We start from the raw sequence: 18,388 nt of genomic DNA, 5'->3' as shown, positions 1-18,388 counted from the left end.
CAGAGTAATTCCTCCTGAATTTTGTATACAAAGGTTCCTGCAAACTAAAATAATTGTTTGTGCAAAAACCTGTATTGCTTAGAGGCCTACACCAGAGACATTTACTGCTTTCCTTTCTCTGGAAGCCAAACCTTGACAGTCATACAAGATGTATCTTGCATTCTTTGGAGTGAGAGAATTTATATAGGCTAGAATTTTTTGCCATGTTCTTCTAAGTTATTCTAGTAGCTAAAGCAAGTGTAATCCTGCTCTGTAAAGCACTGTTTCAGCTTCCAGAACTCGCAGTACCTTGCTGAAAGGCAGCATTTTTGCCCCAGTTTAAAGGGAAGGAAAAGGACAGATCCAGCAGGCCAGTGGTACAACACAGGTACCCTAAGTCCTACTGTGTACTCTAGCCATGATACCACCTTCTGTAAAATTAAACAATCTAGTAAAAATAAGTTAAGATACAAATTTGATAAAGAAATTCACTATCTACTTTAACATAAAACCCGCATCTACAAAGCACTGTGTAAAAAATAAAAACAAAACCAAACCACAAACAACAACGAAACCCCAGAACAACCAACCTCCCCCAAAACCTCAAAACAAGTAGACAAAATTAACCCAAGAGTCATTGTACTAGACTGTATTCAGAATAAAGTTTTTGTTTAATTTTGTGTGAACAGACCCAAAATATCTGCTATGAGAAAAATCAGGTGTGTTTACTGTGAAGAAAAATTAGCAGTCCTTGCTGTGGTAGCGTGCTGCACCAAGGGCTACCGTGTGTCCTTCTCACAGGGTGCTTTGATGGTGGTTATGTTAGACTGCTTCCCTCCTCCTTTTCTTGCTACCCCTTGCAGTTAAAAAAGGAGACACAAGGTGAGGGAAAATTACAAAACAAGTTTATTAAAGTCTAACATAAAACACTTCAGGCTAAAATATGTACAACTCCCTCCCTTCCCAGGGAATTATAAAATTGAGAGTTGAGGTATATACAAATAACAGAGGAAAAATTGTATATACATGAAAGATATTTTAAAAATAATTTAACCAAAAAGATCAGTTATTAGTCCTTATCTGAACTTAATTCTGCAAGGCCTACCGCTAGACTTTCCAAGATCACAGCCCTGAAATCCTTAACATGGGACTTGTCCATACTTGAAAGCTGGTTTGAAACACATGATTTCAGAAAAGTTGTCATGCTTTGTGCCCACATACAGGCACAAATTTTGAAGCGAGTGTCATACAAGGAGCTATTCTCACATAAGTATTTCCCAATAGCCAATTCGGAGACTTCTAGGTGCAGATAACCTATTCAGGCAAAACTTGCACCAATGTCAGTGCAAAATTGACTGAACCGGTACTGAAACAGTGTGACAAATCATGTCATTTTCTCTAAGTTACTGTTAATGGAATTATTAAAATTCCCTCTTGCCTTCTGCAGGCAGGTCTCAAGGAGATGTCTGCCTAACAAGATTCCATGCTTTCCCATATTAATCCCTTACAGAAGTTATCAATGCTGTTATAAACCTTGTACCTCCAAAATGAACTCAGAATCCTTAAACCCAGGACTTTGATGTGCAGCCCATTTCCATGCACCTGTTGGCAAAAGGTACAGTACAGACCTGCTTCTTCAGGTCCTACAGCACCCAGCCTGAACACACCTACGAGTATTTTTTGTGTGTGTGTGTGTGTATATATATTTAAAATCTATATTCTAGTAAATGAATACAGTTTATAGAGATCATACCTCAGCAGCTGAGATATCTTCACAAAAGATGAGAATAAACATCAAGACTCTCAAATGGGGACTCAAGAGTGCAGGTCACTAAATTATTGCTCCAAGACAAAACTACAAGCTTGTGTTTTCTATTAAGAAAGGTTAAAATTGTTGTCTTGTAAAAAATAATGATTATCTTCTTGTCTATAAAGAAAACTAAATGACTAATAAAGCAAGTGTTACTAAGTATCTAAACAAATCCTGTATAAATCTAAGCACTGTATTTTTTAAAAAAGTCTGAAATCTAAGAATACAGTAATAAGCTATAATTTTAGAAATATAAAAACAGTCCAAACAAACATTGTTATGGAATGCATTTTCTATGTAGGAATGTAATTTTGAAATTTTTTTTTCTTCCAGAGCTAGTTCTCTCTTGTGATCATTTATCCTGGCTATGTTACGCTTCAGATACTTTTCCTCAGATAACAGCAGCATATCATTAGTTTATCTTTCAAAGCTGTTAAAATACGTAATTTATCAGTTGTCCAGTACTGTTCTTTTTCAGTATTCATGACTGAGCCTATCTCTATCCCAAGACTTTTGCTATATTTTCAGAGAGAGAAAGTAAAAAGGAGCCTTTAGGACAAGCTACACAGAGGTTGCTTTTTTAACACAGTCAAGATCCCAGTCTTTGTGGTTCTCCAATCTTAAATGGCAAGACTAAGGTGCTACATCAACAACAGAAGATACAAAAGCAAAACAGGGAGGAAAAGAGGAAATGACAAAGAGGAGGTAAAAAAAATATCAGAAAACTTCATCCATTGTCCTTTGCCAGTACTGCGAAGGACATCAGCTGTTTGTAAATGCTGTAGTATCGATAAGCAAAGAAAGTAAGTCAGGCAGTTACAACAATAATTAGCTCCAGCAGACAGAGTCAGAGATACCTGCATTAAGAATGTTCCCAGTGAACGTAGTTGTACTCCTTCCTGCCTGTGGCAGACTTTATCAGCAAATTTGCCATATATTAAAGCATGAAATATGATCAAGAAGCAGAGTTTTTAAACATGCCACATACCAAGATGATCAACACAAAGAAGCAAAAGGCCTATAACTTTACACGTACAAAGATGTAGGAAGAAGAAAAAAAATACTATCTGTAGTCATGCCCGGGAATCAAGGGACCACTGGCCCCATATTTAAATTAAATCCTCCAAGAAATTTTTCACAAGTCTGTTTAATTAAGGTGCAGATTAATTATTACTCCATGTAGAACAGAATCAGTTAAGAGGTATCTCCTATGCTCTTCTATTTATCAGTGTCTGGACACAAGGCATCAGTGGAAATCGAATGCTAGCACCAAGTAAATAACCAACAAATAATATCCTTAAATGCATTGTTGGTACAGTACTATGACTGTTTGCTTACTATTTGATGATTACTTAATGCTAACATTGTGTTAATGGAAGAAGCTGGCAAAATGGAGTATAAAAGTACTCCTGCTGTCAACTAGTCTTTAACTAATGACCCTACCAAGACACTAAAAATGTTGCTTTTTAAAAATGCACACTGCTAGTAACAAAACATACCTTCACATGGGTCTTGCTAGATACCGGTTTTGTGCAGTTACTGTGGACAAGTGACATGAGAGGTAAAGCAATACTTAAATACTTCAATTAAAACTAATCAGTCACACTTAAGAAAACCTTGCCTGGAAGAATATCGATCTGCTCTGTTGTATTCTTCCTTAATGCCCCCTCATGTGGCATTCGCTTATTATTTTCACAGTGAAGGGCAGAATTTATTTCCTCTTTCGTGCCTACAGTCTAGCACAAGAAGAAGCACTACTATAAAAAAGGGATTATGAAGCTATGATTCATGCCTCACAATTAAGTCAATGCATCTTTTCCTCTCATCTACAACATGTGTGTTCCAGCTCTCCTTTTGAGCAAATGTTGCTGTTTGTGCCAAAACCAGGGTGTTTTAGAGACGTGAAAAATAAATCTGGGACAAGATACAACAACGCTGGATTCACTGAAAAGAAAAAGTGACTTGTTGGAAAGAATACCCAGTATTATCTATGCTACTAGAACCCCCTGGCTTACCATGCTACAGAAAAATAATTAATCCTCCTTTACTGGCCTCGTCAGGAAAATACACACAAAACTTGCCCTCTGGTCAGCCTTCAACTGAAGATGGATACTTCTGGCAGACAGCAGTAATTCTTGGCAAGCACCTCACCAGAGCACTGGCCTACCTTCCGTCATGTACCATTATATCACCTTAGAATGCAGAAGTACAAGCTTGTTAGTACATTCAAATTATGATTTTCCCCTTAAACCTCTGGGTTAGTATTTTTCAGCTATCAAATATGGCTTAAAATGTCTGCTCTCAAATGACGTTGTGACGCATCGGATCAGCAGGAACATGGGAGGAGATCTCCAAAATACACTCAACATGTAACAGAGAATTCTTAAGGCAGGTGTTGCTGGAAAGGATTTGTCTCCTGGAAATCAGTGTTAATTGCAAACAGAGATTTGACTGTAGATTAGCACAATTCAACAAAACCCAAAAGACAGCGCTGCACAATGGAATTGCCTTACAAATGTCTTTACACAGAGGAAAAAGAAAAAAAAAAAGAGCAAGTCCCATTAAAAAAGTGTGACTGCTTGCTTGCTTATGTTCATCTTACCAAACGTATACAAGTTCACTACCAAATGATGGTGATGGCTCTGTACTGCGCTGTCAGTATAACTGCTGCAAGAAAATAAACTGAGGTTCTGAATATCCAGTCACAGCAGATCTTAGTAATGTTTCTGATGAAGGAGACTGATTACCCGTCACGGGAAGCAGCATCTGATGGTCTTCAGTCCCAATGGGAAGAGGAAGTGCTAAAGACATCTCAGAAGGCTTCACATCTATGGACTCCGGTAAAGGACTTTTCTGACTCTGAATGGATTCTTGTTCATTGAAAGAATTATCAAGTGCATTAGAATCGGGAGGAGTTTCAGATCCTGAGGAGGGGGAAGAAAAAAAAAACCACAGAAGAAATAAATGTTCAAAAGCCCCTGTGCAAATTCTGCAAATTCCCTTTCAAATGACTGTCAAAACCAGCACTTGGTGTGTCAAGGACTGCTTGGGCAGCTGGGCTATCAGCACTCCAATGTGCCGCAAAGCCAGAACCAGCTGTAAACACAATGTAAGCACTAAGAATCGCATCCTCTGCTGCTTGTAGCACGACAACTAAGCAGCTGATGCACTCCAACTTGACCTCTACTTGGCATGGCACAGAAGATAACAAAACCTCAACATCATAGTGCACAAAGGAGCTTTGGAAAAAATGTCATTATGAAGGTTTCCTTGAGATTTTCCACCCCAGAAAATCTACAAGCCACATCCAAGTATCCTCTTTCAACTGCAACAGCAATGGACAATACATCATTGATCCATAAACAACTTTGGGAGAAAACATTAACTCCATCCCAGCCAGACCCACTGCAGTTTTTATCCAGCCACCTGAGAAATGATTTCCTATTCTAAACTGAAATCCCAGCTGACAGCCTCCTCACTGCTTTGTTCGAACGCAGTCTGCCACTGCTCTTGCACAGCTCGCTAACCCACATCAGGTATTTAACCCTCCCTCTATTGAAGTGGTCCGAAGCGGCGAAGCACTCCTGTCCCTCCATGAGGGCTGACCTGCCTTGGCAGCAATCCCAGCTCTCACCCTCAGGCTCCGCCAGCCCTCTCCAGTCACTGCTGCCCTCACTTCACCCTTGCTTCTGCAGGAGTCCTGCTGCACCGGGGCCTTCCTAAATGGGGCTTCTCAGGCTCTGGACGTTCAAAGCTGCCTCTGCACATGACTTGTTTTCTCATCCTCCCAATCCAAACATACAGACATCTACTATTCTCTTTCCATATGACAAAGGCAAGGAAATTATGGGTAATGCACTTCAGGCTGGACAGATACTGAGCTGTTCGGAGCCACTGCTGACACAGGCTGGCTAGCTGAACATCTCTGTGCTTCGTACTGAAGGCAAGTAATATCTGTCAAATTTCTTTCTCATCAAAATCTGCTATCTAGAATAGATCTTTGAAACAGAGATTTGAAAAGTCTTTTTAGAGCAATATTTGCAGCTGGGAACATTTTGCCAGCTGTCTGATCTCGTGTGTTTGCTAATCCAGCTCAGACTTGGATTAACATAGACTGCATATATTAAAAAAAAAAAAAAAGCTATCTTCCACCATTACATTAAAAATATTTGTGCCTTCAAGATGTAAAGCATTTCTTGTAACCAGTATGCCTTGTTCACCTCAGTTACTGCCCTCGTAAAGACATACTCCTTTAACATGTTCAGCAGAAGTGAAAAATTTCCTACAATTCACACTATGCCTTCACATGGGAAGCTCTCACAAGTTACTAGTACAAGAAAGTACATATTCACGTACAGAAAATTCTTGTCAGCAGCAATCCACTTCTACGTTGCTCAACCTGCGTTTGCTATAGCAATGCAAATACTTGAAAATTTGTCTTCAATCTACTTTAAAACATGTACTTCATGCTTTAAAAGGTTTGGTTACCTCTAAAAGCAGATGCTTTTGGCTCTATAGAGACACTATCCAAAAATCTTATTTTCTAATTTTAGGCTTGGGTATGTTATTCAGTACTGAAGACAAAACAGTTGATGTAGTTTCCTAATCTTTCTCTGCACAAGGAGCTCACCTGTGTGAACTTTCGTTTTGTGCTTCTTAAGATTTTTTATATCCGTGTAAGAATTTCCACACATTTCACAGATAAATGGTCTTTCACCTGAAAAAAATTGGTTAGGCAGTTAGAACAATGTTGAAATGAAAAGAAAACACAGTTACGAGATGTAGAAAAACGGATTTCAATGGTTTATTTTAGAATACAACTAGTAACATTGTTATTTTGTCTGTGTGTATTGAGAATGAAATTGTTTCCAGAGTAATACATTAAAACAAAGCAAAAAACCCCAAATGTCAGAAGTAAAGCCATGATCCCACATCAACACCTATGCTGTTACACAGACATTAGTCTGAAAAAGGCAATTAAAAAAAAATTCACAAATATTTTCTTTAAATTATGTTAACACAGACATATATAAATTAAGAAACTTGCTTCTTTCAAATACAGCGCAATATGGTGTATTTTAAAGGCAAAAGGGTAAAAGTAGAATATTATTTATAGTGCAGGAAGCAGCCTGTCTGGAAACTGACCTGTATGGGACCGAAAATGTTTATTGAGCTCTCCAGAGGAAATAAAACTCTTTTCACAAATGCCACAGATATATGGCTTCTCTCCTAAAGGAAACACAAGGAGTATGTTATTTCAATATATAAACCAGAATACACATAAAGAACAAATCAAAATGAAACAGAGGTAACGTCCAATGGGAGAAAGAGCTCCCTAAACTGGAATCAAAGGGAAAAAACACAAGAAAGGAGCTGGATGACAACTCTAGTGGTAACTCCCAACCTACAGACTCCTGGGTCATTACCCAGCCCCTCCGCAGGCAGCCAGTCCTCCCTTGCCAGGCCTGTTCCGGTACCCCAGTGCTCTGGCTCCCCTTACCTGTATGTTTTCGAGAATGGGTGATGAGAGAACTTGAGACGGCAAACGCTTTTCCACAGCTGTCACACACATAAGGCTTCTCGCCTGTGTGGCGACGCACATGGTAGGTGAGTGTGCTGGCCTGAGCAAACCGCTGCCCGCACCGGTCACACACATAGGGCTTCTCGCCACTATGCTTCCTGTGAACGAACAGGGCATCAGTGACCTCCTGGCACGAAGGGAATCAACACCCACGATTAAATAACTTTCTACAATCAGTACTTCATGCCCAAAGTCCCTTGTGGAGATGTTCTGAGAACTAAAAAAGATGTAGCAACTCTGGGAATCAGCACATCCGCGATTTCTGTGGCAGCTGACCTGAACTGCAAGCCCTGCACATGGACCATGCACCATGAGAGCTCCACACGTTTCGCCTTATAGCGTACTGACAGAGAAAATGACGAATCCTAACAAGGGAGTATAATTCCCACTCCTGCCAAAAATGCGAAAAGCCCCATGCGGATAGTAGTGAATGGTGAGAACTGTTCTGTTTCACCTCCCACCAAGGACTTCTCTCCTCTTTGCTGCTACAAGCAGTTTAAAACAAAATCTATGTCTCGATGCCATAAGGATACCAGCGTGTAGGCTGTAACATTCATAAATCACAAATCCCTTCCCTAATGAGGAAGTACAGAGATGTAATTATTCTGTTACGCACTGTGCAAGAAGACCCACAAGAAACGGAGCAGAAATGGCCAAATTACGTGAACGTGTACCTCTTGCTCACACTGGAGTAAATTATTCTGTTTATTTAAACACATGGATAAGCATTGGCAGGATCTCACTTTTGCCTACCTGGCATGAATCTTCAAATTGCTTGAAGTTGCAAACTGCAGGTTGCAGACATCACATTTGTATGGTTTCTCTTCTCCGTGGTGCATCCGACTGTGGAACACTAACTGGCACTTCTGAGCAAAGCCTTTGTCGCAGAGTTCACACTTGTATGGCTTCTCCCCTAGTGAAAAATAAAACCTTTGTGCTCTCTGCACTCACGTAAGAAAGCTTGCCAGTCCACTACCCGACCAAAGCTCAGGTGTCCGTTCTAATACTTCTTACAAATAACATCCTGGAACATCCCATCACCAGTCCACTGAAGTGGAATGTGCCAGGAGTACAGCAGACTATTTTTTAACACAATATCTTTTGGGAAAAGAAGGTAACAATGTTTTTAATAGTCCTGTTTTCTCCACAATAAGAATGCTACTACTACATTTTCAGACTTTTTCCTGGTTATGTCTATACACGATTCGGAATATTCAAAACGAACAACCCGTAAATCATCTGCTGCCTCTTGCCCATCAAAGAGCAACCTACAGTCTAGTGCTCACTAATTGCTCATTAGCATCTGCTGTACGATGCTACAGGTGCTTCTCCAACCATTCAAGCTCTTTTAGTGGCCAACAGTCTCATGTAAGGGATCACACAACTCTACAGTCTTAGATGACAGTACAGAAGAGCCTATCTCTGCATTTCTATGGCAGTGCACAACCAAACCCAGAACTCAACAATTCTTAAGTACACCATGTACAGAAAAACTTCCAAAATAACAGTATTAGACATCTAACCTGCCATCTAGCAACCAACACCATGAAATTCCCTACCTACCTGTGCAACAATTCCTAGTACAATACCCTCAAAAGCAGAAAGCACAGCTGACGTTCCTACTAGCAAACTGTCCCTGAATGCTGCTCACAAACTCCATCTCATGTATGAATCTTAGTCACTGGCTGACAATATTTGCAATTCTCTCCCTTGGCTACAGAAAGAGCAAGGTGTCCTCCTGCAGCTGTACCTCAACACCTCCTACTTCACCTCTTTACATCTTCACAGCTTCCTGGAAAAAGCTCCACTGCTGGCCTCTGCTCAAGACTTTCCAAAGGAGAAAACAAGCAAAAGGAAACAGTTTTTTGTCTGATTCACCATTACTTCAGAATTCTGAATGTCAGCCACAAAAGGAAGAAAACTACATAGACCAGGTCCCTCTGCTGCTCACTGGGCTAAGTACAGCAGCGACAACAGCAGAACAGCTATGTCAGATCAGCCTGAAAAACAAACTAACCTGTCACTGTCTTCCATCTCTAAGGAAGAACATATGAAGAGACAAGCACAGTACTTCTCTCATACATTTTCCCGGGCTCCAGCAATTTGCTGTTTGTTACCCTTTTAAGTCAGACGCATTGTCTGAACGTTAAAGTGTTCCTACTTGATTTCTCTTTTAATGCTTTGTTCAGTAGCTCCTGATATAACACTAACTTCTGGTAACGTTAGTGAATGCAGAGATCGTAACACCATCACACATTTCAGCTGCACATTTTACTCAATAAAATCCCAAATGCTCTAGAAATCCAGCTACCCCCTTGCCTTTTTTAAAGACCCTATGAGAAAGTTACCTGCTTGCCACAAGATTGCGTTTTTTCTCCACTTTTGTTACCAAACATATATTATGATTTGAAGTTTAAAAAAACGCAACAGAAATTCTGGTATCAAGTATAGGGAGATTTTTTACCCTCTACAGGCAATAGATTTTGGCACTCCAGCACTCTACAGAGTAAAGGGTAGCCGGCTCTTCTGAGTCTTTCCAGAATGCATCCAGAGGATGCTCAGCCTAATAAAGTCCTCTCTAGCTATTTAAAGCAGAAACTGTGATTTTGTACTGAAAAACACCGAAAATTTTGATGCTATGAGTATATAGGTACTAACCCCACATGCATACCAGCAGCAGACAAAATTTCTAGAGGAGGAAGTCAGAATGCAAAGATCTTTTTAGTCCCGTATTCACAGGCTGTGATTCCAGGTCTCCACAGCCCAGCAGAAAAGGCCGATGGCTTACCTGTGTGAGTTCTTACATGGGTTTTCAACTGATTGCACTGGGTGAATGCCTTCCCGCAAAGCTGACACACGTACGGTTTCACTCCTTTGTGTATCCTCATGTGTCGTCGGAGGCTGCTAGCCTCTGAGAAGACTTTTCCACAGGTGTTGCACACTGGCTTAGCTTTGGAGTACTTCTGGTCAAGCTCTTCTCCTGAACTCTCCAGCTGGTAAGCGATCTTTTCACTGGCTATGTTAGACATACAGTGCTCCTTCAGGGCACAGCTTTGCTGAGGCTTTCCCCGTTTCTGTTTCGCTGCAATACTCTGAACCAGGATATCCTGCGCTGCCAGTGTTTCGCTTTCCACCACAGATGCCAGCTGTAGTTCAGAGTTATCGCTGCCTTGGGCAGCCTGTTCCGTTATCTGGGTGGCCAGCTTATTTGCATCCAAAAACATTTCAATGGACGTGTTCTCAGCCACATCGTTCTGATATTGTATGGGTTTATTCTGTATGGTTTTGGGGGAGCTGAAATTCTTCTTTCGCTTTTTGGTTTGAGGAGATTTCTTTTCTAAAGCTGCTTTCTTTGCCTGTGGTTGAACCAATTCTGCAGAAGTAGCATCTGCTTTCTCCCGATTACTGTAATCTCGGAGAGTCAGAAGGCAAGTTTGCTGATTCATTTCAACGTTTCCAGTGATACTAGATGTCTCTGTAGAAGAGGGATTAGCAATAAAAGCAAAGTCCTCCATCTTGATTTTGCATTTAGTGACCACTTCTTCTACTTTGAGATAGTCGGCAGCCTGGTGAATTTCTTTAACATTCCAGCTGCAAGAAAACAAGACTTGGGTGACAATATTCTGAACAAAGCAAACATTTGTTCTGTACCAACTGTACAAAATACAGACAGCAAAGTGACAGAAAGGTTACACTGCCAGAAAACGTAACCTGGAGAACACATACAGCAAGACCTCATCTCTCAGTGCTGCAGTGCCGCAAGACAGCAGTATGACAATTACTCCCGAACTGATGGCCCATGTCTAGTGGGGTCTGCAGATCCACAGAACTGCGTGCCTTTTGTAGGATTTTAAGTTAAAAGTCCAGTTGTAAGGTGGTGAGGCTAGACAGGGGCTTGTTGGTCCAAAAAGCTCAGAAATCACAGCACAAAGGGGTAAAACACTGGGGAACAAAATGCAAAAATTACCATTCTATAATCCTTCTGGCAAAAGTCTTAAGTAATTCGTAAGCAGTGCATTCACCTCAGCACTTCTGTGAGGCAAGTATTAATCTTGTTTTATAAAACGATTTGCAAACAGTCTTAATTCTGCATCAGCTGCACACACACAACATTAACACCAAGGAAGTCCTCATTTAAACTACTACGCTCTGCTTTTCAGTTGCTGCAACACAGGCCTTGATGGTTTAGAAAAAAATTGATCTGGAGAAGGTGGCAACACGCACCATCAATGCATTTATGGATTTATGGCACTCTAAAGAGAGATTAATGGTAAACGACATCATTCTAACAATCCATTACACAGTAAATGTAATTAGCAATACGTAAGTAGCCACAACTGCTCTCTGTACAGAAATACAACTGTTTCAGCATCTCATATTACACTAGAACAGAGTTCAAAGTACATCCTCCTGGTGTCACTTATGTACCCACCACCACAGAGAACAACGGAATTTGCAGACAGTTGCAGCAGTCACCTAAATGGATACAGTATGAAGTGACGGGTGCACATGGGCAGACCTGCAGGCATCATCTTTAGTCAAATAGTTCTGCCTGGGTGAGAATGGTACTTTCACCGTCCTCTTCCTTCAAAGACCTCAACTGCTCAGAATGAATCCAGAAACTCTCCTGCTGTGGTCCCAGACAGACATCAAGAACGCTGCACACTTCTGCTCATATGTAATTTGCAAAGCATCAATCACTAACTGCACCACACAGCTGTGTACATGGCTCTAGTGCTGTCAGCGCTTGTAGCTAACGTAAAAAATAAAGAACCCACCCTGCATCTGTGTACTTAAATTATCGAGAATAAGTTTTCAGACTTCAGTAGAAACAAAGGGTTTTCAAACCTGCATTTGACACCAGACATTGAGAAAGGAGTAAAAATCCTGGGCTACGTACTTCTAAATTCCCTCATGAGGGATAAGCTTTTTCTTTTGCTGAGAGAAAAAGCGTTGCAAACAATCCTCACTGTATGTGAAGCAACACAACAGGCAGCAAATCAGTGCAATAAGGAGAGGACGGACATACCACTTTTTCTGTAACTCCTTTTGGCAGTGTAATATAGGATTTTAAGTAACAGATCATGCAAATTCTAACAGATGTAATTTTTTAAAAATCGTGCCTATCTTCATCCATTCCTCAAATTTTAGTCTCTACTGCATACACAGTTTCTGGAGGGTTTCTCTGCAAAAGTGGACTCCTATAATCTAACTTCGGAAAGAGTATGCTTATCACCTATCCTTCCCTCTCCTGCTAATCACCCAAGATGTTTAACCCCTTCCAATGCAAACAGAAAGACTGTGAGACCAGAACTATCAGTCAGTGAAATCTGAGACAACATACCTTTGTTTTGGCACTACATGTCACGTGGTATTTTAAAACATACAAACAGATGCTCTTCAACTTGTTAATATGTATTCATATCCACTACTCTTTGTTCCTCCAGAACTTATTACACAACAAAAAATCCACTACTGCTGTAACACAAAGTTGATTTCCCTATTCTCTTTCCCCCTTTAATAGTGTATGTTACCTGTCAAGGTTTAAGTTTCCCGTATAAATAAATTCCAGGAGTTTTTGGAATCCATCAGCTTTCACTTGAGTCTGATCCAATACAACGTTATTGTCAGATGCATCTCTGTAAAATGCACCGAAGTACTCGCTGAAAGAGGCAAGCACATTTCTGTGTGCTTTGAACTGGAATTCACCGATAACAACAGTGCAGTCACAAAGGAAGCCAGCTTCTCGCTGCTTGTTCAGTCTCTCCAAAAGGTGCTCACAGTGATGGGAATACTGCATTTTGACAACGAGCTGCAGCCTCTTTATTCTGACCTGGGAAAGAAAAGGGAAAAAAGAAAAAGGATTTACATGTGGGATTTAACTTTGTTTCCCCCTTCACAGAGTAAGTTGATGATTAGGAAAGAGCCAGCGTTCGAATCCACTCGTGATCCCTGCAGGACAGCTGGTGTAGCAGCGCTCCCGCACGAGGGGCAGGGATCTTTCTTAACCTGGGGAGCTGCTCATTTCAGAGGCGGATCGCGGGGAGCGGGAAGGGGCGGGCGCCCCCCGGCTCAGCGGATCAGCCTGCCCGAGCGCACGGCCGGCCATGCCCAAACCGGCTCCGCGGGGCACCCCGCAGCCGCCCGCTCCCCGCGCCGGGACCCCACCGCGCTCGGGCGGCGGCGCGGCCGCTCCCCGGGGCCCAGACCCGCTCCCTGCCGCAGGGGCCGGGGACGGACGGAGCCCGGGCGCGGGGGGGCTCCAAGCGGCCGCCGGGACCCGGGCCGCCACGGCAGCAGACCGGGGTGCCGGCAGCCACGGCCCCCCGGCCCGGCCGCGCCGCTGGACGGCACGGAGCCCGCAGCGCCCCCCCGCGCCGCGGCCCTCACCCGGGCCCGGCCCAGCCACCCCCGCGTCCCCCGCGGCCGGGCCCGGCTGCCCGGCCGCCGCCCGTACCCCCGCCGCTGCCCGGCCGCCCCGAGGAGCCGCGGCGGGGCCGCCCCCGGGCCGGCAGGAGGGCGGCGGCGGCGCCCCACGCACCTGCGGAGGGGAAGGGAAGCGGCGCCTCCGCCTCAGGCCGCCATGTTCTGATGACGCCGCGCGCGCCGCTTCCGGGCTGCCAGTTCCGGTGCCCCCGCGCTGCGGGCGGGCGGGCGGCGGCCCTGGGGCTGCGCGGGCACCGGCGGCCGGCCGGGAGGCGGGGACGCGGCCGCGGCCCGGCCCGCTGCGGGCAACGCGCGTGGCTGGGCCGCGAACGGCTTCCCCCGGAGCGGGGGGGGCGCGGACTGCGGGCCCCGCGGTGCGGTGCGGCGGAGCGCGGCCCGCAGTCGGGCTGGCGGGGCGCCTTGCAGCCGGGGGCTGCGGTCGTGCCCGGCGGGGCGGAGCCGCGTTACTCGGGGGCCGCAACGGCAGGGAGCGATGTCCGGCGGCTCCCGGGGGGCGGGTCTCCGCCCTGCCCCCTGGGCTGGTAAATAAAACGGGTCTAACGTCCTTGTCAGCGGTAGCGCCGCAGCGCTGAGGAGCCCCGCCGGGACGGTTGTTCCAGTGAAGAACGACTCCGGTAAAGGTGTTTATAGAAGTGCGGAGGTGCGGCACCGCAGCAGGGTCAGTCCCGGTCAGTTTCAGAAACGCAACGTTCGAAGTGAGGAAAAAAAAAAAAGAGTGCGAAGGGCCGCCCTGGCGTGTTTCCGCCCGGTTTCGAACCGGGGACCTTTCGCGTGTTAGGCGAACGTGATAACCACTACACTACGGAAACGCCGCTGAACGCGACTTCTTCCCAGCACCCTACAATGGTGTCTGCTCGCCACCCCCCCCGACAGTGACTACCCCGCCTGGGACCTGCCTCATGCTGCTGCCCGGGCCCACCCGAGGAGCTGCATCCCCACGGAGCCACAGCCCATCCGTGCTGGCAGCTCCCCAGGCATCGCCCCGGGGTGCGGCACCCTGCCTCCGCCAAGGGCCTCCCCTCAGCCAGCCCCAAGCTGCGGGGTGCTCCGGGGCTGTCACCTCCTGCCACCTGTACACACCAGGAGTGACAGCACTGGCATGAACAAGAAACTTTAGGATCTGGAATGCTCTAATTGATTTTCAACATATCTTTCAATAAAAAGCCATACCCTCTGTTAATATTTGACAGCAAAATGTCACTCCAAAGGTCTCTGGCTTACAGCGCCAAACCTACCTCCTGCTGGGGCTGCAGAGGCTGGAAGGATCATTTTGTTGGGAACGAAGCACAGACAAGAAGATATCGACAAAAGGAGCTGAAAAGTGCGGGGAAATGAGGGGAGCAAAGCATGACAGAGACTTGCTGGTGCCAGCAAGTGCAGGTGGGATGAGCCGGACAAACCGGGCAGGGCTGCCAAGGAGAGGTGGAAAGCACTGGAGTTCCTGCAGGAGCAAAGTGGGGCAGGGTCAGTGTGTGTTTATCAGAAATCAGAATAAGACAGCCCCAGCCAAAGAGGAGAAAGGGAGTTGTTTGGCACTGCTAGCCCTGCAGGGCAGAACCATAATAAAGCAGCCAGCAAGAGAGCAACAGACAAGCTGGGAGCTGAGCACAGAGTGCGTTGCAGCAGGCAGCCTCTCCTCTGCAGGCCTCCTGCTGCAGCTGGAGCTTGGAAAAATGAGGAAGTGACTAATCCTCCTGGATTTTCTAGTACCCCAGGCACTGAAATGCCTGATCTTGGAAGGAGCTATAGAGAGGAAATTAGCTTTGCCATCCTTGGCAAAGGGAAACACGAGCCAAACCCCAACCGTTGAGAGGAGAAAAGCCAAGAGGAAAGAAATAGAAAAGGCTCCAGGAGAAAGCAGTGAGAGGGAAGGGAAAGGGGAAACAGAAGAAAGCTGGAAGCAAGCGGCGACGATATTCTGTTGAGTATGACAGTGGCAGTTGCAAGATTTCTTGACACTGCTGCTGTCATCACGCAAAGGTTTCTAGTAGCTGTAGGGATGTGTGTATAAGAAGTGCCACAAAATGGCATTGGGGAAAAATGAGCATCATTACTACCTCTTTTCATGCTTGCAACTTCCCTCAGGTCCCCGTGGAAAAACACTGGTGGGAATGCACTTGTGTTCTTAGTGCCATACCACAATCACAAGATCTGTGGTGCACAACTGTAGCACCAGGGTGAGAAGGTTGACATTGCAGCCACATCTCTGCCCAACCGCATATTGCTCTGACATTAATAGCACCCATTTTGTTCATGCAAGGTCTTCAGCAGCCTCTGAGGATTCAATTTTAATAATTGTAAATAAAATTGTAATGAAACACAAAATACAAAGTAACTAATGACTTTGCATTATTATTGATACAATATTTTCAGTCATAGCCTGACAACCACGGTTAAAGAAGGAAGCTCCTGTTCATAACACACTATAACCTTCTCCAAGGAGCTGAAAGGTCTCCGCTTTCACAGCTGCCGAAGTTGCCTGGCCTGTGAAAGGGCTAAAATATCTTTCTAGTATTTTTTTCAAGATAATACACATAATTTATATGTACATTAAATGCTTTTTCCTAGCATCTTTTACCTGGGGCATCCCTGAAAAGACTACCTTGACCAAGGAGAGATGCTGGTGTTGCCATGGAGACGGAAGTGGAAGAGTACTTGTCCGGTGCCACTGTATTTTGTTTGATTCCTGTAGGTACCCAAAAGAGTGTGAGTTTGTCACATCTTGGGGAGTTAGGGATGCTGTGAGGAAGAATGTCTATGACAATGACTTGAAGATGAAAAGTAGTGAGCAGAAAGTGATTCTGACTGAGGCACAGTGACGGAGCTCTTCCCCCAGCACACTGATGTACCAGGTCTGTGAGTCTCTCCAGGCTGTGCTCACAGTCCATGCTTCAGGTCTCACACAGGCAGTGTGGTGGGCCACGGTTACAGTGTTGCCCACAATATATCGATCTTGGAAGGCTACTGCTGGCCCCATGGTACTCCCTGGCTTGACACATACAGCTGTGATTTTACACAGCACCCGACAGGGATGCTGAAAGAAAGTAGAGCTTCAAAAGTCACCACACCTGAAGAGCTGCTTGTGCAAGGCACAGAAGAAAAATTATGTGTGCCTGGTCTTTGAGGAAGGGATGACACAGAATCATAGTGAGGTGGAAAAAACTTACCACCTTCCTGGTGGCCATGAAATTACGGTTCAGAATCAAAGGTTTCATTGTCCTGAAACCTTCTTTCACCCTCCTGATGTTGGCATAGAGTCACAAGGGATTGACAAGCTCTGCTCCAATTCTGTCACGAATGAATCATCACCATGATGTTGGCATAAGGGTTTACTTCCACTACAGTCCTTCTGCTGTGATGGAGAGAAGGGACACTGCTTGATGCAAGCGAATGTCCATTTATTGTACACAATCACGAGTTTATATATGTTTTCAGAAGCTGGGCTCTTTAAACTGATTGGTTCTTTAAGCTAAGCATTACATACTAGGCAACCCCTAACTGGTTAACTACAAACAAAGGACACTTTAAGTAAGTGTTTACAGTCATCAATTAACAGCAAGGTGTTACCTCTCCTTGGCACCATCCATTCCCCACTCCCCTGTTTTTTCCTGGCATGTCTCATCCTGTTGATTGTTATCTATTCACACTCCTTGTCCTCCCAGGGTTTGTGACCTACAACCTCGAGCACATTCCCCTCAGCTGATGGCCACCCATGGTCCTGATTTCCAGGCCCCCTCCTGCATCCTTCCTGGTGGTTTCAGCCTCTTCCCTGGAATCAAGCTGAATGCTTCAACAAGGAGATGGCCTACGTGGTCCCACGTGGTGTTAAGGTGAAAGTAAGCGCTCCTCCTAATAGGAATTTTTAGTGGACAGCAGGCTTGTCACTTCCTTGACTGCCTTCCAGCCAATGCAGATTATGGTGACAGCATGCTGGAAGGCTGTGCCTAACATGGTGCTCATGTTAGCATGAAAATAACATATTTTCAAAATACATGAGCTTTTATAACAGATTTTACTTAACACTTCATGGAAAAAAGCCTGAGATTACAGCTACCTGTAAGCTAGTGTCTAGGAGGAAGCCTGTGTCTGAAGCGTGCTTTTTGAAAGTCCAATAAAAATCACAACATCTGGTGCAGATACTTCCTTCTTAGTCCATGAATACATCTTTCTGAGTAGGTGTAAAATATGAGGTTCTTCAAAGACAGTCTTTACCAGAACAGTGTTGTACAGTATTTGTACAATTAAAGTTGGGAAGACCAGGAGCTCTAAGCTATTGCATCATACTCCGTTGTACCTGCCAGACTGCGCAGCCTTGAAGCACCTTGCTTTTCCGTGGAAATCTCGGAGTCGAAAAGCAAACACAGAGAAACGGTTCTGAGGAGGGTGATGCAGCAGGGGCGAGACAGCTGGCATCCGAGGTGAGCTCTCCGGGGAGCTGGTGCTGAGCAGGAAAGCGCCTTGCACGGAGAGATCGTGAAGGAGTTAAAGACCCTCTTCCCACAGATGGCTGGCACATTACTGCCTCGGGGCAGCGGAGGGGGGGGGGGAATTTTGGGGTAAGGGGCTATCAG

At 44.8% G+C, this 18,388-nt stretch overlaps 1 protein-coding gene and 1 non-coding gene across 2 annotated transcripts; both read right to left on the bottom strand.

The window, feature by feature from the left end:
* Positions 1 to 862: 862 nt before the first annotated feature.
* MYNN (myoneurin) lies at positions 863 to 14,043 on the bottom strand. Its single transcript, XM_056358974.1, has 8 exons — positions 13,912 to 14,043; positions 12,905 to 13,203; positions 10,159 to 10,961; positions 8,124 to 8,283; positions 7,290 to 7,468; positions 6,935 to 7,018; positions 6,420 to 6,506; positions 863 to 4,713 (listed from the first exon to the last, which is right to left on the bottom strand). Exons 2-8 carry the CDS (start codon positions 13,168 to 13,170, stop codon positions 4,445 to 4,447), a joined length of 1,848 nt encoding a protein of 615 aa, XP_056214949.1. The 5' UTR covers positions 13,171 to 13,203; positions 13,912 to 14,043; the 3' UTR covers positions 863 to 4,444.
* Positions 14,044 to 14,553: 510 nt separating this feature from the next.
* On the bottom strand, positions 14,554 to 14,626 carry TRNAV-AAC (transfer RNA valine (anticodon AAC)). Its single transcript has one exon. It is a non-coding gene; the product is annotated as a tRNA-Val (tRNA).
* Positions 14,627 to 18,388: the final 3,762 nt, after the last annotated feature.

This window comes from Falco biarmicus, chromosome 13, assembly GCF_023638135.1.
Source record: "Falco biarmicus isolate bFalBia1 chromosome 13, bFalBia1.pri, whole genome shotgun sequence".
In the NCBI taxonomy this organism is placed as follows: domain Eukaryota; kingdom Metazoa; phylum Chordata; class Aves; order Falconiformes; family Falconidae; genus Falco; species Falco biarmicus.
Note: the sequence above shows the minus strand (reverse complement) of the source record. Positions and strands in the feature narration are given on the sequence as shown.

Coding starts and splice junctions, on each gene's coding strand:
- MYNN (XM_056358974.1), bottom strand. CDS start 13,170: ATGCAGTATTCCCATCACTGTGAGCACCTTTTGGAGAGACTGAACAAG. Junction 8,284..10,158: donor CCATGTAAGAACTCACACAG/GTAAGCCATCGG, acceptor ATTTTTCACTAG/GGGAGAAGCCATACAAGTGT. Junction 6,507..6,934: donor ACATTTTCGGTCCCATACAG/GTCAGTTTCCAG, acceptor AATTTTTTTCAG/GTGAAAGACCATTTATCTGT.